The 24,223-nt window shown below is 39.1% G+C and overlaps 1 protein-coding gene across 1 annotated transcript in view; it reads left to right on the top strand.

Moving 5' to 3' along the window:
- The first annotated feature begins 1,737 nt into the window (after nt 1-1,737).
- Nucleotides 1,738-24,223, top strand: part of CYB5R4 (cytochrome b5 reductase 4) — a 105,312-nt gene continuing 82,826 nt past the window's right edge. Inside the window, 2 exon segments of the mRNA NM_001193767.2 lie at nt 1,738-1,943; nt 6,185-6,338. Of these exon segments, the coding sequence (NP_001180696.1) occupies nt 1,869-1,943; nt 6,185-6,338 (229 nt within the window). The 5' untranslated portion in view covers nt 1,738-1,868.

Below are 24,223 nucleotides of genomic sequence, written 5' to 3'. Positions count from 1 at the left end.
ATAGATATTTTACATAAATGATGAGCAAAGTAACTCTTATGTTAATACTCCTTTTCAGTCCTTAAATCCAGTAGTAAAATAGTATTGATATTTAATACTTAATGTACTACATCGAGGGATCCCTAGAATTAAAACAAAATGTTTAAATTTGAGTGATTGATATGGAGTCTAAAAAAGTGGAGTCTAAAGGCCAGAAGTTGATAGTATCTTCCATTTCTGTAGGGGAGATAAGAAATTTGGAAAGTATGGAACATTCTTCAACAATATTAACTTATCCTTGTTCTGGTTCTCTGCTTTTGTTATTCTTGTGCAAAAGTTTTCTCATGAGAAGTGAAATAAGTCTCAGTGATTAGTTTTTCTTATGTAGACTCTAGAAGAATATGTCATCATTTAATGAGAGAGAGAGAACACTGCAGCAGTTTGCAAGGTCAAAGTAATACAGTTAATTATAGCCATGAGGTTCTTTTAGCTCAAATTCAGTCTTCTTGTAATAAGCATTTCAATTGCAAATAAAAATGGATAGAGGTGAATGTCATAGGTGGCTAAGGAGCTAAGAAATGCCTCTTATTTGAATGGCTACATATAGTCACACACTTTTTCTTCTGATTTAAAAGATTCTACAAACATAACCTTGATTTTTAGTCACTTTAAGAACTAAGTAGTTAAACAGAGAAAGTTTAAAGCATGACAATATGTTCAGAGTTAGGAAAAGTTAGTAATTAAAGGAGGATGGGGAGGATTATTTAAAACTATGTTTCTTCTGAAAACTTTCTCCCTCATTGGATTCTACTCTCAAGATCTATGTGCTTCCCAAGGGACACACAAAACAAACAAACAAACAAACAGAAAAATCAGATTTTGAGCATTAGAGCCTGGTGTTTACCTACAGTGTTTGTCCTTTTCCCATTAATATGTTGGAATAGTACGAACAGCCACTGCCACTTATTCAGTACCTAATATTAACCAGGCACCGCAGTATGTAGTTTACATATGACCCTTTAATCTTTAATAAACCCATTATGCAGATGGGGAAAATGAGACTTTGAGATACTAAAGTAACTTTTATAAGACAGTTCAGTCATTAAGTGCAGAGATGGCATGCAAACCAAATCTGACTTTTAAACGTTACTTCATCACCACAGCTGGAGGTGAGCCGCATCAGTACACAACTCCCAGGGAAGACAGGAAGTTACATAAGGAGGGAGAATTTGTGAGTGGGTGAATAGAGCAGAAGGAGACTTTACTAATGTCTTTCGCGCATTCATCAGTCCTTAGCATGCTTAAAGTTGAGGTTTAAGGATGCTTAAAGGTGAGGTTTTCTTCTTACCCCACAGTAGTGGCTGTTGACATTTGATATTTTTGCTCTTAAAGGTGTGAGGTGCTTTTTCCAGTACAGTCTAGTGCCTTACAGGAAAGAATTTCAGAGAAACTAAAATGCGTTTTTATCCATATTTCAAATAGTGTATTTTATTCCATATTTCAAGTAGTGCGATGGTACTGCTTAACAATGAACACACATTGCTGTTCCGGGTTAGCAGGATTAAGAATTTGTTCCCAGATTCGGTCAGCACCAAGGCTAAGGAACAGCTTCACTCTCTAATCTTTCCACGAAATAGCTGTCACCTTGCTCCGGTGCTGAAGTGCGGGACGCGGAACTAACTGAGCATGCGTACTTCCTCCCTGCCGGCCCTCCCTCCGCCCCGTTGGCTCCGCCCTCCGCGGACGTGCTGCGTCATAGCGCGTCTCACCCCTGGCGACCCCGGAAGTGGGTCGGGGGCTTGGCCTCTGCCCGGCCACAGAGCCGGAGCTGGAGGTACTATCCCGTCCGGCGGCGAACCCCGGGCAGGGCCCGGGGCTGGAGTTTCAAGATGCTGAACGTCCCTTCCCAGTCTTTCCCGGCCCCCAGGTCGCAGCAGCGTGTAGCCTCCGGGGGGCGTAGCAAGGTAAGCGGGTGGCTCCGTGAGTCTCTCCCCTCGCTGCGTTTCGCGCTCCGGCAGTCTGTTCTCTCCTTCCGCCCCAACTCCCAGCTCATGTACACCTCTCTAAGCTGTCGTTCCCTGCTATCCTTGCCTACAACCTCTTTTTGATCCCACTCTGTCTACAGTCCCTAAACTCTCCTTATCTCCCTCCCTTTCCCCTTGTAGCCCCTCTTATTTCTGGTCCTTTATCTCGCTCTATCTGTTCCCTTCCTCCAAGTCCTTTCCCGCGATTTCAATTTATATGACAGAGCCAGGCACTGTGCTTGCGGTATTATAGACGCTTGGTATTAGCCTCCTTCCCTCAACCTCATCTCCTCGCTGGTCTTTTGTTCTTCACTGCCTGAAGGAGTTGTACCACATCACTCGATGTGGGTTCCCTTGCAGGAGGGAAAGGCTTGGCGGTGGCGATAGTGACCGTCTGTGCAAGGATGGGGGCTTGAGCTGGGGAGCTAGGTCAGGTTTACAGACACTATCCAAGTCATACTGCCTTTCTTTCTTCCCCTGGTACCTAATTGTTTTATCATTGCCTTTTTACTGTTATCTACTGTTATCTTGCTAACTTTGAAGCAAATATAATACTCTTGAGTTTTTGTTGAGCACAGTTGCTATTAGCAACAGGTGGAATACTGTGCAGATATATTCTGTATTTGCAAAATTCAATAAAAATTGTGTTCTTTGTTCTTTTGCGTTGTTTGTTCCTGTTTATGTGTTAGTTCCTCATTCTGTAACCATATCTTTATCTTTTGTTTGTGACACTTCCACCTACTTGGGCCACTCGGTTAACTCTTGAGTCTTAGCATCATTTGGAACCCTTGTCGATTTTCTTATTTTTCTCCACTTATATTTGGCGTTCTGATTCTAGTTCAGAATGAATATAGGTTCAGGGATCTGTAGTTTTCATTAGCTTTCCAGAGATTTCTTAAGTACTTTTTATAGGTGGCCATGTATATTTTTAGTGCTTTACATGTATTAACTTTAATCTTCACAATTATCCTGTGAAGTGAAAGCTTTTATTGTCTCTATTTCACAGAAAAGGAAACTGGCTAAGAAATGTTGCCTTAAATTGCTTAGGCTTGTGTTGTGGTTCTGCTGTGAGATTTCATTACTGATTCATATGTCAATCATCTAGCCATCCAGTCATGTATATTTTTCTCACTGGTTTTGACCTGTTTCTTGAAGCTAAATACTTGATTGAATAACATAGTCTTTCCAGAGAGAATCTCTGAATTAGAATATGAGTTGCTGCCCTTCTTCGTTAAAAATACCAACTATGTTCTTAGCATCCATTTAAAGGAGAAAACTTAGAAGCAAACCAAAAAGTCACACAGATGGCGATGGCAAAGGTGAGTCTTTGGTCCAAAAAGAGAGCACAATAAGATTATTGTGCAATTCTAAGGAAAACTCAGACTCCACTCTTTTTCCTCTTTCCTTTGTGAAACAAGATGATGCTGAGAATATAAAAACTGAGTCAGGTTTGGATGAAATGGGTAGAAGTTGAGAAAATAGAACCTAGTTGGGAAGGTTGGGAGCATGCAGCAGGTTCTCAAATAATGTTGTTTCATTCAACAGCATTAAGTTATAATATCGATGAGAAAAAAAAATTCGTTTCACCCGGGGCCACTGTCTTTGGCACACTCTAACTGTGTCTGCATAGGTTTTCTCTGGGTACTCTAGTTTCCTACTACAACCCAAAGATATGCAGGTTAGGTTAATTGATGTGTCTAAACGGTCCCAGTCTGTGTGAATGTTGGGTGTGTATGAGTGTGCCTTGCCGTAGGATGGCATCCTGTCCAGGGTCGATTCCTGCCTTGCTCCCTGAGCTACTGGGATAGGCTCTGACTACCTGTGACATTGAACTGGAATAGTTGGGTAAATAATTATCTTATTGTTTTTTAATTAATCTTTCTTAAATGTATATATAGCTAACATTTCTTTCAGTGTTTAATATTAGAAGTATTTTGGTCTTTATTTAGAAGTCTGGTGATGTTTTTGTGACCAGAAATATGCTGCAGGAACTTTTGTTTATGTCAGTTAACCCACGGTAAAATTAGTTTCGTTGTACATAATTTAGTTTCCAAGCACCTGTTGACCAGCTTAAGTGAGGACTTACTGTAATTTTTTAAAGGCACAGATTTTGAAGTGAGAAAGACCTAGATTCTTTCACCATATCTGCCAGTTAATCTCTTTGAGTCTGTTTCCTCAGATGTAAATGAGAATAACAGTACACATATTATAGGATTGTTCATAGGATTCAATGAGGTAATGTTTCTCTTACCACAGCCTTGGTAAGCACTCAGTAAATGCCACTTGTCCTGAGGCTTTTATTTAGATCTCACAGACTTGAGTGTGACACAGAATATGCACTCAACATATGATAGTGATTATTTCTATTAATACCAGTGAACAAATAGTTATTGAGAACCTACTATATGCTGGAGTTTGTGGTCTCTGATTTCACGGTGTTTAGTCTCATAGGTTGCACGAAATAGTAAACATTCAGTTATAATGTCATAAGTACTACAATAGGGTGTTATGACCACAAAGGAGTTGAGGATTAGAGAAGCCTTCCAGAGGAATTAATGGGAGTTGGGGTGAGGTTGATCCCTGCAGAGGAAGCAACTCTACCATAAGCAAGTACTTGACAGCAATCATGGAGTCAAATAATCAGTTCCCATTTGGCCAAGTATATAATGGAGAAGAGCAAAAGTTAGAACGTGGAGCTAGTGCAGTCAACTGTGACCAGATTGTGAAGACCTGGTAAATCCCTAGGGAATTATTATAAGGTAACCTGAGGAGCCACTGAGGGAGGGAGAACCTTTGATTAGATTTGCATTTCGGAAAGCTTGCTTTAACTATCCTGTGGATTATGGAATAGAGAGAGGTGAGTGATTTTCGTTTGGGATGGGAAAGGTCATTTTCTCACACTTCATTTATTGGGATCAAATGACCTAGAGTTTCAGTGATAGCCAGAATGGAATGATGTAGATTGATAGGATGGAATGTGAAAGGCACCACAGACCCATTAACTTGGTTAGTTTGGGAGTAAATGGATATCTAAAATAGGTGTGATTCAGATAAGTGAAATATGTAAACGTCCTTGAATGTGTCTGCTTTTACATTAAACATTCTTCTGTTACTACATTACAAATTAGTCAGACAAGCTTAGTTCCATAGAGATATCTTGAAAATGTTCTGGTCAAAGTACTAATAATACTTCTCATCTGAAAACATTGAAAATGTGTTTTATAAAACAAAATAAAAACCCAAACCATCCTGTTATTAAGTTCCCTGGGCAAGGGGCCTCATAAGGTTTCAGGCTCTTTACCATCACATGCAAAGACAATTCTTTGCTCAAGGGCTGTATAGAAACAGGTGCAGGCCATAGTTTGCCACCCCTTCCCTACAGTGTTGTTTTCCATCATTTGATAAACTTTGTTACTCAATGGATTCTTAGATAAGATTGCTATCTAATGATTTCGAAAAGTCTGTTTATATTGACAGTTCAGAAAATCAACTATAGTTAATTGTTTCTTTATCTTTTCTTCTGTCAAATCTCTTGATTTTTAAGGTGAAGAAATTTTGGTCCAAACTGGTGACTGTAACATATTAATGTCAGAGCCAGGACCAGAACCTGTTTTCTGGTTTCTGGTTCAATATCATTCTTGTTATATGGTCAGCCCTGTGTAGCCCTGTTTTCTGACTCCAAGGATTGAACCAACTGTGGATCAAAAATATTTGGGAAAAAAAAGTTAAAAAGAACAATACAACAATAAAAAAAGGACTTATAAAATAATATAATACAACAGCCATTACATAGCATTTACTTTGCTTTAGGTATTATTAGTAATCTAGAGATTATTTAAAGTATATGGCAGGATGTTCATAGTTATATGTCAGTACTTTGACATTTTATATGAGACACTTGAGCATCTGGATTTTGATATAGGGTAGGGGGAAGTCCTGGGACCAGTCCCCCGTGGATACTGATGGACTGCTGTACTGTGACATCAATATGGTGAAAATTTGTGTGATAGAATTTCTAAGCCCTACCTTTTATAATTCAAATACAGCATAAACAATATTGACAGTCTCTTAAAGCTGTAAAAGGATTTATAGAATTGTTAGATTTGAGTTTTATTATCTTTTAAAATGGAATTAAAACTAATGAAGAAGCTAGATTTAATTCTTTCTTTTTCTATTTTTAGGTACCTTTAAAACAGGGCAGAAGCCTTATGGATTGGATTCGCCTGACCAAAAGTGGAAAGGATCTAACAGGATTAAAAGGCAGGTTAATTGAAGTAACTGAAGAAGAACTTAAGAAACACAACAAAAAAGATGATTGTTGGATATGCATAAGAGGTAGGTGGTATTTATTAAGTCCTTCAAAAAATGTTGACTGAACTTTCCAATTATGATGCTATATAACCTCATAGTCATGTTATTTTAAACATGAATTGACAATTATTTAACAAAAATATGTCCTGTGCTTAACAATAATTTATATAATTCTGACTTTGGATAGTATTTCTTCCTTAAGTAACCATTATATTCTGATGCAGAAAACAGTGAACTTCTGATATGAAAAAGTTTTTCTTGCTTCCTTGTACTGCATTTCCTTTGAAAGGAAACAAGCATTTGCCAGGCAATATAGTACAAAATTATTTGGTAAAATCCAGTTTATGTAGCAATAACTTTCTGTCTCAGAGCCTTATAACAGAATTCTGTTGGAAAAAAAAAAAAAAATCTCTGAGAATCTAAAGTAAACCTGAGAGTCTTGCATTAAAATCAGATCTTCAGTTTTCACTTGCAGCAATTTTTGTTACATGGTGTATGTTTCTTAGCAATATTAATTACTTGATTTTGTTTAGCTCAGAGTATTAGAAACTCCAAATTTGATATAAATGTATTGGAGGAGGTGAGCAGACAGACAAGAGGGTAGCTGATAAAAGCTGACTTTGTAGTAGCCAACTACCTGACATCTAGTAGGGGAACAAAAATAAAAATGAAGGGCATCCAACTATACCATGAGGCTCCATACATGGTTAACTGTGTTTACCATCTGTTTAGAGAGGAAGGGAAATACATCATTTTTGTTCTTAGTGCAATTGTAATTTTATCACTGTGTAATTTTGGTTTGTTGTCAGTTATCCTGAGTACACTATAACCTGTATGAGGGCAGGGACATTGTTGGTCTTACTGCTCTGTCACTAGTGGCTGGCACATAGAGGCCATTGACTTGTATTTGTTCAACGAGTGTAATACTTACTTTTAAGAAGTATGGTTACTTAAAGAGGTGTCTGGTAGTTTTCACAGTGGATTGGTGATATCAACAGATATCAACACCAGTAAATGCTAAATTAATTTTCCATGGATCCCGTAACAAAGGACCACAAACTAGGTGGCTTAAACAACAGAAATTTGTCTCATAGTTCTTGATGGCTAGAAGTCTGTGATCAAGGTGTCAGCAGGGTTGGTTCCTTCTGAGGACTGAGTAACAATTTGTTCCATGCCTCTCACCTAGCTTCTGGTGGTTTGCTGGCAATCTTTGGAATTTCTTGGCTTATAGAGCATTACCCTAATATCTGACTTCATCTTCACATGACATATTCCCTATGTGCTTGTCTGTGGTCAGATTTTCTGTTTTTATATGGGCGCTAGTCATACTCAATTAGGGACCTCCCCTACTCCAGTGTGACCTCATATAATTTTGCATCTGCAACAACCCTATATCCAAATAAGGTCATATTCTGAGCTACTGATGGTTAGGACTTCAACCTATGAATTTGGGGAGACACAGTTCAACCCATAGCAGACACAATTAGAGTGTGAAATTTTCAGTGGCAAAGGGTATGGAAACTTCCAGCAGGTGATGACATAGTTTGTATTGAGACATAATAGGTATTCAACTACCCAAAGTTCCTCAGAGACATACAAATGTGAATGGTACCAACAATCTGGAATGAGGATTCTGGCAGGTGCAAAAAGATCTTTTTGACATTTTATAGGGTTTTTGCCACCCTCTTTATCCTTCCTTCATGCTCCCTACCTGTTTACCAGCTGCAAGTAACTGGTACAAAATGACTTCCCCATTGTGCTTGAGTGTTTTCCACTAGATAGGAGGAAGTCAAGATTAGCTTCCCAAGAACACCTTTCAGCTGGCCTAGGCTGCAGGCATGCCTGAGTTCTGTTTCTGCACTAAGAAACCACTTATTCAAAAATTCGATTATGTGAACCTCTCATGTCCTAGTGATATTAGATAATTGAGGCATTATTAGAATATAGTTAGACTTTATTATTCATATGATGTATTGATGGGGACAAGGGACTGGATTGCTGTGTTTGAAAAGTAATACAGGTTGAATATCCCTTATCCAAAATGCTTGGGATCAGAAGTATTTTGAATTTGGGATTTTTTCAAATTTTGGAATATTTGCATTATATACTTACTGGTTGAGCATCCCAAATCCAAAGACTGGAAATCTAAAAGGCTCTATTGAGTGTTTCTATTACATATGTTGGAGCTCAAAAAGTTTCAGATTTTGGAGCATTTCAGATTTATAAATTTGGGATACTCAACCTCTACACTGCTCCCAGTTCCGTATCCTCTGTAATGATTTGAACGTATAGCACTTTGTGTGATAAGGTTGTTGATTTAATCATGAATTTTTTTTTTTTTTTTTTTTTTTTTAGAGGAGATAGGATCTCGCTTTGTCCCCTAGGCTGGAGTGCAGTGGCTCCCTCTTGGCTCACTGTGTCCTTGACCTCCTGGGCTCAAGTATTCCTCCTGTCTCACCCTTCTAAGTAGCTAGAATGATAAGTGTGCACCACCATGCCCAGCTATTTATTTTTTATATTTTTCTAGAGATAGGGGCTTGCTCTGTTGCCCAGGCTGGTCTTGAACTCCAGGTCTCAAGCAGTCCTCCTGCCTCAGCCTCACAAAGTGCTGGGATTGCAGGCATGAGCTGCCATACATGGCCATGAATTTTTTAGAAGTTTCTTCTGGGGAACATGTTCTACTCTATTAACAGTAAGACATTTTCCCCTCTTGGTAGAAATAAGATGTGTCTTTTTTATCTTTTTGACAGTTTGGTCTTTTATTTTATCAAGAAACACTCAGTTTAGACCTTGCTGATGGAGGAAGGATAAATGACTATTAGCAGGCAGAGTGAAGCTCCTTAAGAGGGCTACAAAGTATAAGTGATACCAGACTGTTGAAAGGGAGACACATGAGTTAGGAAAATCAGGGATGCTTTTGTGGTAGAGATAAGCCTTGAAGCAGTAGGCAGGATTTCAACAGGAAATGAGGAAGTGCACTCAGATGGAAGGAAAGGCCTGAACAAAGGAACAAAAACAGGAAAGTTTGAGGTGTTCTGGAGCTTAGGTTAATTGTTGGAGAATTATAAGAAAGAAGGCTGGAAAGGTGTGTTAGGTCAGATTGTGGACAACCTTGAAAGCCAGACTGGGAAATGTGTTCCTCATATAGATGGCAGTGTGTACTCTTGAAGGGATTTGAATGTGGGGACAGTGTTATAAGAGTATGCCTTGGAAAGATTAATCTGGTGGTAGGTGTGGTGAATTGAAATGGGATAAGGAAAGCATTTATTTTCTTACAGAAGTTCAGATGATAACAGGAGGTGAACCAGGATGTTGACAAAGGTCATGGAATAACAAGGTGAATGTGAGACAGACAGATTACTGGTAACTTCTAACATGATCCCAAATGAAACTAAAAATACATGTGTAAGGGAAATGGCTCTGCTTTAGTCAGGAGTAGGCCTAAGCGGCCTTTCTGCACAGCATGACTCAGCGGGTTTGGAGCGCAGGCACACAACGTCGCACATTATATAACCATGCTGTGTGAGCTTGTGCTTGGCTCTGAGTCACTATTGTCTGTAAAAAGTATAATTGCCCTGCTTAACGCTGTACATACAGCTTGCTCGCACCCAGAGAGAGAGTAAAGCCATGTTGAAACTCTCTACGATTCCTTGCGTGTTTTTCCAGCTACCTACCACTTGCCCACTCACTCCCCTCAGACCTCAGAACCTGACAACATGACTAAACAAAGGTATCTTTTTCTTCACAGCTGTTCTAATTTAAAATATTACTGATAGCTTCTTAATGGGGGAATGTGTGTGCCAACTTTAGTCTTGAAGGTCAGAGATAGTGTTTGGACCCAAGTTTTAATCAAAACTGTGCCACAGGGAAGCATGGTATGATAGTGCCTTTTTTTTTTTTCCTTTTTTAAAGTACTAATTCCTTCATTTTGTGACAACTGCCCCATTTTTAGATTAGGTCTGAATTCAACTGATCACAATATGGGAGACACAATCAGTTTCTTTAGGAGGTCTTAGAAAATACACAATTTGGTGTGGGTTTTTATGGCTAATATTTTGGGGACTATTTTCTCTTTTTGAATAAGTAGCAGCATTTCTGCCTCATGTTCAGGTGTGCTGAGCCTGGTCACATACCTTAAAATGATGGTATAAAAACAGCACTTGGCTGACAGTGGGATGTAAAACATGAGCATCAGTTTGGAATGATCTCTAAGACGTGTATCGAGTTCCTAATTTGTTCATTTAATTTTCACCGTTTTCTGTAAAGTATGTAATTATTGTAAAGCAGTAGTAGTTAATTGGAATGCCGAAGAAATGGGTTGGTAGGGGAATTACTGCTTTTTAAAAAAACTTGTCGAATTTACCATTAATTCATGCTTTTATATTTTTCTCTTTTACTGTTGTTTCAAGTCCCTTTCTCAAGAACCAAAGATTTACAAACATGTAAGGTGTTGAGCAAGTGGGTAAATCACTCATCTGAGAGTTCTCCTGTCAAGCGTAGATCAGACTGTTTTTACTGTAGTATGATACATTTTATTGTAGTATAGTCAGTGTTAGTAATGATGCATTAAGTAGTGAAATCATCATTTGGGCAGCATGGTTCAGCCTTTTATCTTAGTGAGGGTGAGGGAAGTGTGGCTTGTTACTCAATAACAGTCTATTTGAATAAATGGTATTTCAAAAAAAGTTGACTACAGCCAAAGGACTAGTGTCTCTGTTGCTAAAAATTTAGCAGATTAGGTTCTCCAAATGGTATTTTATGGATTTCACTTATTTAGAAATGAACGTATTTTGATTTCTCCTTAAGCTGATTGTCATGTACTAGTAAATTGAAGAGGCCTGCTTGATGCCACTGCAAAAGTGGCTTATAATGGGTCTGTTTTTTTAATTTCATAACTGTTTTTTAAAACTTGTGAAGTGGATCCTAAGAAGTAGTATTTAGTCCTGTTATATTTCCATTATAGTTATTTAGATCTCTGGGTTCATGTACAACAAACCTTTTAAAATTTACTCATAGGATGATAGTGTAAATGTTTGTGAATACAGTTGATCCTCATTATTCATGGACTTTATATTTGCTAGTTTACCTACTTGCTAAACTGTATTCATAATCTCAAACTCAGTACTCACAGTGCCTGTTAGTCATTCAAAGACCCACACAGAGCAGTGAAAAATATCTTTGTTGCCCAACGTGCACATTCCTAGCTGAGGTTAGACAAGGCAATGTTCTGACTTCTTGTTTTAGTTCTTATACTGTAAAAAAGTGTCTTTTTGACCAGGCGCAGTGGCTCACGCCTGTAATCCCAGCACTTTGGGAGGCCGAGGCAGGCGGATCACCTGAGGTCACGAGTTCGAGAACAACCTGCCCAACATGGCAAAACTCCAGCTCTACTAAAAATACAAAAAATTAGCCAGGCATGGTGGCACATGTCTGTAATCCCAGCTACTCTGGAGGCTGAGGCAGGAGAATTGCTTGAACCCAGGAGACAGAAGTTGCAGTGATGCACTCAAGCCTGGGCGACAAGGGCATAACTCTGACTCAAAAAAAAAAAAGCGTGTCTTTTTTTGAGGTCTATTTAGTGCCATAATTTTTACATTTTTGTGTTTTTGGTTGGTGATTTCACTGTTTAAAATGGTCCCCAAGAATAGTGCTGAAGTGCTGTGGCAAGAAAGCTGTAGTATACCTTATGGAGAAAATAGATGTCAGATAAGCTTCATTCAGACTTCAGTTGTAGTGAGTTACAGCTGTTGGCTGTGAGTTCAATGTTCATGAATCAGCAATATGTATTAAATAAAGTGTCTTTAAACAGCAGCACACATTAAACAAGGGTATGTATTGATTGGTTGACAAACCTGTTGTCATTATAGGCTCATAGGAACCCAACTTTGTATTTTTTACTAGTAGCGATGGGTCAGTATTTGCTAATTCAGTGTTTACAGCATACAGGAACCCAATTTTGTATTTTTTCCAAGGAGCAATGGGTCAGTATTTACTAATTCAGTGTTTGCAGCAATTTTATGGAAATAACTGCCATGAATAAGGATATTCAACTATATTTCTTTAGATCATCTTTCATTTATACTCCAGTAATGATAAAGAAAGCTTTATACTTTTTAGGTTAAATTCAGACCCACCAAAAATAGAGCTGATTTATCTAACTGTTTTTTTTTTTCCTAGGTTTCCTTGGCTTCCTGGTTCAATTCTGTTTTCAGAAACTGCAGTATTATTTGTCCATAGCAGGGAAAGTTTTTCAAATTTGGAACTATTGTTTTAATTTGTAATAGAACATATTAACCCAGTAATATACTATCTAAATAATAATGTATCATTATTACAGTTAGTTCAACCATTCTATAGTTTACTTTGTGTGCTATCATCATTAGTTTCTTGACAGATTTTTGAACAACTCTCTTCAACTCTCTTCTTTCTTGTTTAGGTTAGATTAAAACCCATTGTGTTTGTAACCTCAAACTCAGTACTCACAGTACTTTTAGACATTCAAAGACATGCACAGAGCAGTGAAAAAAATCTTTGTCGCCCAACATGCAGGTTCCTAGCTGGGGTCAAAGAAGGCAGTGTTCTGCCTTGAAAACAAATCAACAATGTTCTGCCTTGAAGAAAATCAAAATTGTTTTAGTGGTACATTTCCCTTCATTCATTGTTTGCTTTTGCTTTTTTTTTTTTTTTTTTTTTTTTTGAGACAGAGTTTCACTCTTGTTACCCAGGCTGGAGTGCAGTGGCACCATCTCAGCTCAGCTCACTGCAACCTCCACCTCCTAGGTTCAAGCGATTCTCCTGCCTCAGCCTTTCGAGTAGCTGGGATGATAGGTGCCTGCCACCATGCCCGGCTAATTTTTTGTATTTTTAGTAGAGTTGGGGGTTTCACCATGTTGGCCAGGCTGGTCTGGAACTCCTGACCTCAGGTGATCCACAGCCTTGGCCTCCCAAAGTGCTGGGATTACAGGCGTGAGCCACTGCACCCGGCCCGTTCATTGATTTCTAACCTAACCCACAGATTTTTCAAGCTGCCTCTGACATCTAAGATTATTAGCTGTCTCTTACTTTTACCCAGTCTTTATCTCCTAAACTGTCATTCACTCTGTTCTTTCTCCTTTTTTTCACTTTTTTTCTCTCTCTACTTCTCTCCCATTCATTAAAAATCCAGTGGAGAGGAAAAACTGCTGATCTCAGGGCCTCATCTAACCCTCAGGTGTTCTGTTTGGTTGACATGGTGCTTTACAAACTGCAGCCAACATTCTGAAATTTTCTTTGTGGGAAAGTTTTTTATTACAAATTTAATTTTAAAAAGGATACGGGGCTATTTAAATTTTCTCTTTATTGTGTCAGTTTTAGTCAGTTGTGTTTTTCAATGAATTTGTTAATTTCGTCTCAGTTATTAAATATATTGGCATATAGTTATTTGTAATATTCCCTTTTTATTTCTTTAATGTCTTAAGTTCTATGATATACCCTATATGTCCTTTTTCATTCCTGGTGTTGCTAATTTTTTCCCTCTTTTTTTCTTGATCAGTCTTACTAGAAGTTTATCAATTTTATTAACATTTTGAAGAAACTAATTTTGCTTTGTATTTTCTCGGTTGCTTCTTTTCTGTTTCATTGTTTGTTGTTTCATTACTTGTTGTTTTCTGTTTTGTTACTTTTATTAGTGATGTAGCTACTTTAAGATTTTTTTTCTTCAGCATTTGCATCGTTAAATTTAGAGAGATAATTTGCGGTAACTCTCATTATATTCCTGGTTGTTGCCTGAATTACTTGATAGTGGCAATTTTTGCTCCTATTTATGTTTTGGCTGTTGCCGTTATCTTTTTGTACATTCAAATGTATTACCCAGTCACATAATTCTCAAGTTTTAAATTAACACCTCATGTATAAATATTCTTTTTAGAAAGTGCTTTCTGTTTTTAAATACCCTAGCAGGGTTATTGATGTGTCAGTTATATGCTATGTGCTAAGTGTTAATTTTCACAACGGACGAATGAGGTAGGTCTTCCATTTCAGAGATTGAGGGGACTGAAGCTTAGAGAATCCACATTTACCAAACAAGAAAACTGAAGCTGATAGAATATATTAGTGGGGAGTCATAGCTATAACTGATGGAAAACTATCTTGGCTTAAGCTGAAGTAAAAATTTACTAAAAAGTTACAGGTGAGAATTGATGCAGAGGCTCAGACCAAGTCCCCAGGACCTGTTTTCACATTATCTTTTGATTTCCCTTCTGAGATCACTCTGTTTTAGGATTAACTCTAACTTCATAGCCTGAAGATGACCACAGAAACTCTAACCCCAGTTATTTTCTAGTTATGTTCTGTTTCTCTAATAGATGAGATAAAGGTCTTAGATTTGGCTTTGATTGTCACAGTTTTGATCATGTTCCCATTGCTGGTATAGTAATTCTATTTAAGGGAAAGTGGTATGCTTACTCACTTAAACCTAGGTCACAAACTGCATCCTGTAGACTAGCGTGGAACCAAACTGAAGCATATATGACAGAGAGTAGTTCCCTGAACAAAAAGTGATACTGTTGCTAGAAGGGATTGGATGCTGGGCTAGGAAAAGATTGATGTCTACCACAGAGAGTCTGGTAACTTGCCAAAGGCAGAGCTGATGAGAATGAAGCCACTGTTTCAACCTAGAGAGCCTGATTCTAAGTTTTTACACTTAAACTATAGACTGTGCTGCCTCCTGTTTTACTGTATTCAGCTCTAAAGTTAATCGTGGTTTAGCATTTGTGTGTGTTTCTCACTTTGAGTGACATAGCATAAATTAATTAAGAAATTATCACAGGGTGTCTGTTACTTATAACTCTTCTCATGTTAATTAACATTGATAGTTAAGAATCATATAGGATATCACCCATCACCACACTTGGCTAATTTTTTGTATTTTTAGTAGAGATGGGGTTTCATTGGCCAGGCTGGTCTTGAACTCTTGACCTCAAGTGATCCACCTGCCTCAGCCTCCCAAAGTGTTGGTATTACAGGCGTGAGCCACCTTCTGAGACAGTTTTTATCTTTGGTAATTTGATGAAACATAGTTTTTGCTTTTTTGTATGACTGTGTGTGGTTGTCGCTCGTAAAATAGAGAGAAGACAGGTTTTGAGTTTCCTTTGTTGGTTCATTCATTTAATGAATATTTCTCAAGGATCTGCTATGTGTTATGCATTACACGAGGTTCTGGAGGGTAAATTTAAAATAGAGATGGGCTGTGCTCTCACAGAATTTACAATCTACTCGGGGAACAGAAAGTGTTAATCCAGTCTGTTAGGTGTTGTTAAGGAGAGGTGTGCTGTGCTGAGTGAAGATTGCAGAAGATTGAGCTGAGATCTGAAGGATATATGGAAGTTAACTAGGCAAGGAGAGGAATGGGCACATTATTCCACGCTTCAGGAAAAAGCATGCAAAGGATGGGTGGTGTGTTTGTATGTGATTTCTTTGTGATAAAAGAAATTATGTACACATGCAGGTGTTTACAGTGAATATAAGGAACTTGAAGTGGTAGCCATATTCTGTCTTCTCTTTATTATCAGAAAGACACTTCTCTCAAAGACTTCCTTCCTGCCTGCCTGCTTTCCCTCCCCTCCCCTCCCCTCCCCTCCTCTCCCTCTTACTGTTTTTGAAACTGTCTCCTCCCCTCTCCTCCCCTCTCCTCCCCTCCCTTCCCTCTTACTGTTTTTGAAACTGTCTCATTCTGTCATCCAGACTGAAGCTCAGTGACATGATCATAGCTCACTGTAGCCTGAACCTCCTGGGCTCAAGTAATCCTCCCACCTCAGCCTCCCAAGAAGCTAGGACTACAGGTGCACACCAACACGGTTGGCTACTTTTTTAAAAAACAAAATTATGTTTTTTGTAGAGCCGGGCCTCACCGTGTGGCCCAGACTGGTCTTGATCTCCTGGCCTCAAGCAGTCCTCCTGCCTTGGCCTCTCAAAGTGCTGGGAATGAGCCACTGGGCCAGGCCTCAAAGACCTCATTCTTTCTAAGACCTTTTATTTTTTCCTAAGGCTAATCCCTTTATGTGTTCTTATCAGTCCTTTCCAGCCTTTTTTATGATGTTATGATGTTGGGCCATTGCTCATCCTTTATTGTCTGACATCTTCAATTTTTGCCTTTCATTCTTCCAACAGCTTCTTTCCTTCAGTCTCTTCATCTTTGAAAACCTGACTCTGACCCTCCGTGACTGCTTCTTCCCCGAGGCTTTCTTCCTCTGTACCTGGTATGTAGGACTTCTGTTAGAACATCCATTTCATTTTTTGGCCACTTTTTATATTTTTGTCTTTATTCTTTTTTTCTTTTTCTTTTCTTTTTTTTTTTTTTGAGATGGAATCTCACTCTGTCACCAAGCTGGAGTGCAATGGCATGATCACAACTCACTGCAACCTCCGCCTCCTGGGTTCAAGCAATTTTCCTGCCTCAACCTCCTGAGTAGCTGAGATTACAGGCGTGCGCCACCATGCCCAGCTAATTTTTGTATTTTTAGTAGAGATGGGATTTCACCATGTTAGCCAGGCTGGTCTCAAACTCCTGATCTCGTTATCTGCCCGCCTCAGCCTCCCAAAGTGCTGGGATTACAGGCGGATTACAGGCGTGAGCCACCGTGCCCGGCCGTCTTTATTCTTAAGTTTCAGGATATTAATGTATCACTTTTCTCCCTATATCACTTGCATCTGGTAGAGGGCATAGCTAACGGTTAGTGTTCAGTAAATGTTCTTTGAGGCATGTGTAGATTTTGATATGTGCAAGACTTTTTATTTTTTAATTAAAAGAAAATTTTAATTTTTTTTTAGATATTGAGTCTCACTATGCTGCCTAGGCTGGACTCAAACAGTCCTCCTGCATCAACCTCCTGAGTAGCTGGGACTACAGGATGTGCAGGACTTTTAAACCACATTATGGTAGTGTTATAGGACCACCACAACTTACTCAAAGGTAGCCGTTGGGTCAGGATTTCTGCACTATATTCCCTTCTGTGGTTACAGGAAAGGGGTCCTGATCCAGACCCCAAGAGAAGGTCCTCGGATCCTATGCAAGAAAGAATTCAGGATGAGTCCACAGTGCAAAGTAAAAGCAAGTTTATTGAGAAAGTAAAGTAGTGAAAATACAGCTACTCCATAGGACAGAGTAGGATGTTCCTGAGAGTAAGAGGAGGAACTCATCCTCCCTAGGTACAGTGCTTGTATACATGTGGAGATGTGCTCTGCTACAAGGGTTTGTGATAAATGAGTAATTTTCTTAATTACTACCTTTTGCAAGAATCAATATCATTATCTTTGAAGCAAAATTAGAAATGCTTTTGTTCTCCAGGTATCAGGATATCTGGACACTCCCAAGTCTGGGTCTGTTTAGTGGGTACTATTAATTTGTTCTCTTAACCACAAACATCTAGAGGCTAGGAATGCCTGACTTTCTGGGAATTCGGCCCAGCAGGTCCCAGCCTCATTTTCCAGCCCTCTCTCAAAATGGAGTCGCTCTGGTTCGAACGCCTCTGACAGTAGGGATATTCTAATGATATCAGAAGATAGAACCCAGCTGAGGGACTTTCATTTTTCATGTTTCCATATTATTGGCTCCTGGAATTAGGGAATATACTAGTTCCTTAATAAGAAACTTTGTTATTTCTGGACAGTTCTCTGATATAGATTCATGGTCTATTCAAATGTGAGCAACAGCTTGATAGGTTTCGTATGGTTTCTCTCCTTTGTATAGTTTTGTATTTTCTTTTGTAGACTTTGCACACTATGGGGATTGGGTAAATATTGAAGATTTCTTAAGGGTCATTTTGTCATTCATTAAATACTTTTTAATTAAGCATTTTATTTTGAAAAAAATTCAGACTTACAAAAAAGTTGCAAGTGTGATGCAGTGAATTCCATAAATTCTTCAACTGCCTGGATTCATCCATTGTTGACATAGTTATCATTGTATTTTAATGAAACCATTTTTTCTCCACTATTACTTTTTATACTTCTTTACTTTCTTTTTAGCAGTTGCTCTAAGAGTTTATGATATACATTTCTAATTTATCAGTCTCCTTTCAAATAATAGACTGTTTCACATATAGTATAATAACCTTCTAATAATATACTTCCATTTCCCTTTTCTGTGCTTTATGCTGTTGTTGTTATTCATTTTACTTCTATATAAGCTCTAAATCCCAGTGTATGTTACTGTTTTTGCTTTATACAGTTACTTATCTTTCAGAGATAAAATTTAAAAAAAATTATCTTTTATATGTACCCACATTTTACCATTTTCTGTGCTTGTTATTCCTTTTTTGTTGATCCAGATTTCCGCTGAAGAACTTCCTTTAATTTTTTTTTTTTTTTTTTTAAAGACAGAGTCTCGCTCTGTTGCCAGGCTGGAGTGCAGTGGCACGATCTCGGCTCACTGCAACCATCGCCTCCCGGGCTCAAGCGATTCTCCTGCCTCAGCCTTCTGATAGCTGAGAGTACAGGTGTGTGCCACCACGCCCGGCTAATTTTTTGTATTTTAGAGTAGAGGTGGGGTTTCACCATATTAGCCAGGATGATCTCGATCTCCTGACCTTGTGATCCGCCCGCCTTGGCCTTCCAAAGTGCTGGAATTACAGGTGTGAGCCACCGCGCCCAGCCCTTTTCACATTTTTTTGTAGTGCAGATCTGTTGGCAATGAATTTCGTCACTTTTATTTTCTGAAATGTCTTTGTTTTGCCTTCATTTTAAAGATATATTGTTATTGGGCATACTTTTCTAGATTGGTAGTGTTCTTTTTCCCATCAGTTTAAATATGTCACTCTGTCTTCTAGTTTGCATAGATGAGAACTCTGCCGTCATTCTTTTTTTCCCATAGTATGTGTCTTAGTTCATTTTATGTTGCTATAAAAGAATGCCTGAGGCTGGGTAATTTATAAAGAAAAAAGGTTTATTTGGCTCATGATTCCTGATGGCTTGAAAGTTTAAAATTGGGCATCTGGGCCGGGCGCAGTGGCTCACGCCTGTAATCCCAGCACTTTAGGAGGCCGAGGCGGGCGGATCACGAGGTCAGGAGATCGAGACCATCCTGGCTAACACGGTGAAACCCCGTCTCTACTAAAAAAAAAAAAAAATACAAAACATTAGCTGGGTGTGGTGGCGGGCACCTGCCTGTAGTCCCAGCTACTTGGGAGGCTGAGGCAGGAGAATGGCGTGAACCTGGGAGGTGGAGCTTGCAGTGAGCAGAGACCCTGCGCCACTGCACCCCAGCCCGGGCGGCAGAGCGAGACTCCGTCTCAAAAAAAAATTGGACATCTGCATCTGGTGAGGGTCTCAAGGTGGACGGTGAAAGGGAGCCAGTGTATACAAAGATTACATGGCGAGAGAGGGGGAAGGGCAGGAGTGGGTGGGTGGGGGAGGATGTGCCAGGCTCCTTTTAGCAAACGGCTTTCACAGGAACTAACAGTGTGAACTCACTCCCCACAAAGGAGGGCATTAATGTGTTCAAGAGAGATCTACCCCCAGGAACCAAACCCCTCCTGTTAGGCCTCACCTCCAACACTGGGGATCAAATTTCAACGTGAAGTTTGGAGGGGACAAATATCTAAATTACAGCAGCATGTAAGATTTCTTTTTTCTCTGACTGCCTTTAAGACTTTCTTTTAGGTTTTTAGCAGTTCGACTATGATATGGTTTTCCCAGTATTTTTCTTGCTTGGGGTTCTCCAAATTAAATTTGGGAAATTTTCAGCCATTATCTCTTCAAATATTTCTTTTGCATCTTCCTCTGGGATTTCAATTATGAACATGTTAACCTGTATTGTCCCAGGGCTCTTAGATGCATCATTATATTTTCTCACTCTTTCCTCTTTTGTTTATGTTTGAATACTTTTTATTGACCTTTCTTTAAGTTTTCAGTCTTTCCTTTATTTCCAGTCTGCCAGTAAGCCCATTAAAGAAATTCTTCATTCTAATATCATATCTTTCAATTTGGTATTTCCTTTAGATTTTGTTTTATGGTTCCCATCTCTCTGCTGGAAATTTCTCATCTGTTAGATGTCATCCACATTTTCCACTAGATTTAAAAAAATCAATCACAGGTATTTTGACATGCCTGTCTAATAGTTCCAACATATTCTGGTTGTGTTGCTGTTTTCTCTTTTGACAATGAGTTGTTTTATCTTTTAAAAAAGATGTGTTTTGTAATTTTTGATTGAATGTCACATATTACATATAGAGGAATAGTAGAAACTGTGGTATTTACACTCAGACGTGTAGTACTTTTTTTTTAATTTTTCCTGGCATGTAATTAGGTTAAGTCGATCTGGTGAGTAGTTGAGCTAGATTTGGAGTGTATTTTGCCTTCGTTACCATCAGTGTACCATAGACTTCAAATTCCTCTAGTGGTGGGCCACCACTACCTTGCTTTTAATTCAGGGCCTGCAATGCGAGAGGTTTTGTTCCCCCATTGTTCTTGTTCTACTCTTAGCTGACACCTTACCCTATATATCGTTGTAGGATCTTTCTCCATTGCTCTTCCCCCTCTCCAAAAGGCAGATGCTGTTACTTATTACTTGGTGTAAGACTTGTAGTGGGGGCAGTAGGGGTTTTACGGTTTTCCTGTTTCAGCCTCAGTCTTAGACAGGTTTTATGCATCTGAGCCTCAGGGGCTGAGCTTTCTCATTGCTTCTGTACTTCTCCAAGGGCAGATAACCCCTGCATCCTACCCCGTGCAGCATCTAGAATGCAGACAGGTTTCATGCCTCTTCCCTTTGTGGCAGCTGGACTTTCCCTTGTATCAGGCAGGGAGGGCAGGGCAAGGGGTCTAGGATGTGAGCAGTTTCTCTGTCTCTTTTCCAGTGCAGGAGTATCACTGTTTTGTATTCACACCAAATCTGGGTGTGAGTACATTTTCTGTTCTTTCCCAGTATTTAGCTAGGATTTGCCTAGTGTCAGTGCAGGATAAGGGAAAGTGTGTGTTTTCTACTCTTTCCAGCAGCAGTTAGTCTTTGTCTCCTGTCAGTACAAGACCAGGGGTAGGAGGCTTTATTGCCCCTTCCCATCAGTAGATGGCTTTTGCCTCAAGATTGGATCTGTGGTGTGGGTGAAATTTTCCCTTTACACTGGCAGTAGGTCTTTAACACCTTGTACTACTGTAGGCCTTAAGTGTGGATGGACTTTTCTTTGTACTCTTGCTACTACCCTCCAGTCTTGCTGCAGGTATTACACAGCTGTGCCACCAGTGGGCCTTTCTCAGGTCTGCTTTGCCTGTAGTATTTCTCATGAGCATCTCAAAAGGTGAAAGATTATGAAAAAAGAGTTGGCAAGTGGGGACAGAATCCCCTTGTGTCTGAGGTTCTCAGGGATTCTAAATTGGCTCTAGTGCGTATTTGGCCCTTAAAGTTTGTTAAAATTTCGATTGTTTTATGGTGACGTCTCATTTTTCTGTGCTCTGCTGAAGCTGAAATGGTTCGTGTGCTTTATCTCCTCAGAGGGGTGTGTCACCCTTTGGAATTTAGATCATCTGGCTGCCTTATGACCTCACCTCTCTAATGGGCTCAAAATTTTATGATTTTTAATGAATTGTCTGCCTTTTTGTTAAGGGTGAGAGCAGTGTTTTCTTGTGGCTTTCTACTTTTTTCCCACTTTTTAAATTTTAATTTTTATTGACACATAATTGTACATATTTATGGGCCACCATTATGTCATCTTAGTACATGGGTACATTGTGTAATGATTAAATCAGGGTAATTAGCTATTGATCACCTCAAATATTTATCATTTCTTTGTGATGGGAACATACAATCTACTTCTTAAGTTTATTTTATCTTTTTTTTTTTTTGAGACGGAATCTTGCTCTGTCGCCCAGGCTGGAGTGCAGTGGCACAATCTCGGCTCACTGCAAGCTCCGCCTCCCGTATTCACACCATTCTCCTGCCTCAGCCTCCCGAGTAGCTAGGACTACAGGCGCCTGCCACCACACCCGGCTAATTTTTTTGTATTTTTAGTAGAGATGGAGTTTCACCGTCTTAGCCAGGATGGTCTCGATCTCCTGACCTCGTGATCCGCCCGCCTCGGCCTTCCAAGATGCTGGGATTAGAGGCGTGAGCCACCGCGCCTGGCCAAGTTTATTTTATCTTAATGAATCTTTGCAGCTGACTTGTTTTGGAAAATAGGAAATAGCCAAGAGCAGAAGGACTCATTGGCTTTAATTTTTTTTTCCATCCAAGTGACTAATAGCAAAGGTAGTTAAGTGCTGCTAACTGTCACTGTTAAACCTAAGGCATAGACAGTCAGGAAAATGAACCCATGGAGTTGAAAAGACATGGAGGAAGGCAGGGAAACAAATCTGTTTTTTAAGATAATACTTGTGTAATATTGATATAAGTTGTAAATCTGATATAATTATTGTAAATGTGGCTATTGCTAATGACTTCTAGTCTGCCTAGGAGAAGTTTATAAGTTTTTTTCAGAACATTTGAGTGTAACTGATTGCTTAGATTGCTGATTAATTTTTTATGCTTTTACTGGTCAATTTCCTTTCAGTTAAATGTCAAGGCTCTTTTTCATAGTGCTAATAATGTCACATAAGATGATCTTTGATAATTATGCCTAGTCTTCTGAAGTGCTTAGAGACCTTTATCACATTCTATTTATTAAGGAGGTAGCTATTTAAAAATATTTTTCCTCCTGCATTGGCATCAGTGTTGGACTGGTCTATTCTCACTAAGAAGACTCCTACAGTTATCTGCAAATAAGTGTCCTGGGAGCTGTTTAGGAATGGGTGGTGGTGGTAGGAGGTGGATCATAATGTTTTGACATGTAGACTTTTTGCTTCTTGTTTTTAGTTTATTCCCCTTCCTCACTTCAAGTATGTCTGTTCCCCTGAGTGTAATGTCTCTCTGGTTTATCTTCTCCAGACAGCACACCTACACTTCTCACAGGGTTGGGTAGGAGGGTTGTTGCTTGGTTATATGGGATATGCCAGAGAGGATTTGGGGATTATACTACCTTTTTTTTCTTTCTTTCTTTTTTTCTTTAGAAATAGGGTCTTGCTCTGTTACCCAGGCTGGAATGCAGTGGTACAGTACTAGCTCACTGCAGCCTCAAACTCCTGAGCTCAAGTGATCTTCCCGCCTCAGCTTCCTGAGTAGCTGGGACTACAGGTGCATGCCACCATGCCTGGCCAATTTTTAAATTTTTTGTAGAGAGAGTGTCTTGCTTTGTTGCCCAGGATGGTCTCGAATTTGTGTCCTCAAGCAGTCCGCCACTCCTTAGTCTCCCTGAGTGCTGGGATTACCAGGCATGAGCCATAACACCCAGCCTCATACTGCTTCTTATATTGAATTTGATACCTTCCTACACTATGACTTTCAGAACTACCTGGAATCTCTAATTCCTGTACCTTTTGGGGTTCTGTTGAACAAATTGGTTTTTATAGGAGTTCCTCTCCACCTTAGACATAAGCTTCATTTTCATCTTTGTTCATTCTTCTAAGTATGTTATTACTCATCCATTTGGTTTGCAGGCTTCCAGAACTTAGTTGCTATCATCTCTTCTGATTTCTGTAGCTCTGTGATTTTACATCTTATTTATCATTTACAATCATTTCAGAAAGTTTTCAGGCGTGTGGGAAACAAATTAATGCTTTTAATTCAGATTCCCTAAATTCTCTATTGTCCTAACAGCTTTTAAGCCTTTCTAGTTACCATTCTTGAATATACTGAGACCACATTTACTTTAAATTATTATAAAATCAATTTATCTTTCATTAATTTATTTTCCATTTGTCTTCATTGAAGTTGGCAAGTTTTATTGCCAAGTGTTCTAAAATAATATGCAGGGTTTCAATGGTTATAGTTGATTATCTCCTATTAGACCAAGACTCCAGGAAATGCCAACTATAAACTCAGACAAAATATTTTAAAATCCTCTCTAAAG

The sequence above is a fragment of the Macaca mulatta genome, chromosome 4 (genome assembly GCF_049350105.2).
Source record: "Macaca mulatta isolate MMU2019108-1 chromosome 4, T2T-MMU8v2.0, whole genome shotgun sequence".
In the NCBI taxonomy this organism is placed as follows: Eukaryota; Metazoa; Chordata; class Mammalia; order Primates; family Cercopithecidae; genus Macaca; species Macaca mulatta.
This window is presented reverse-complemented; position numbering and strand designations above follow the sequence as displayed.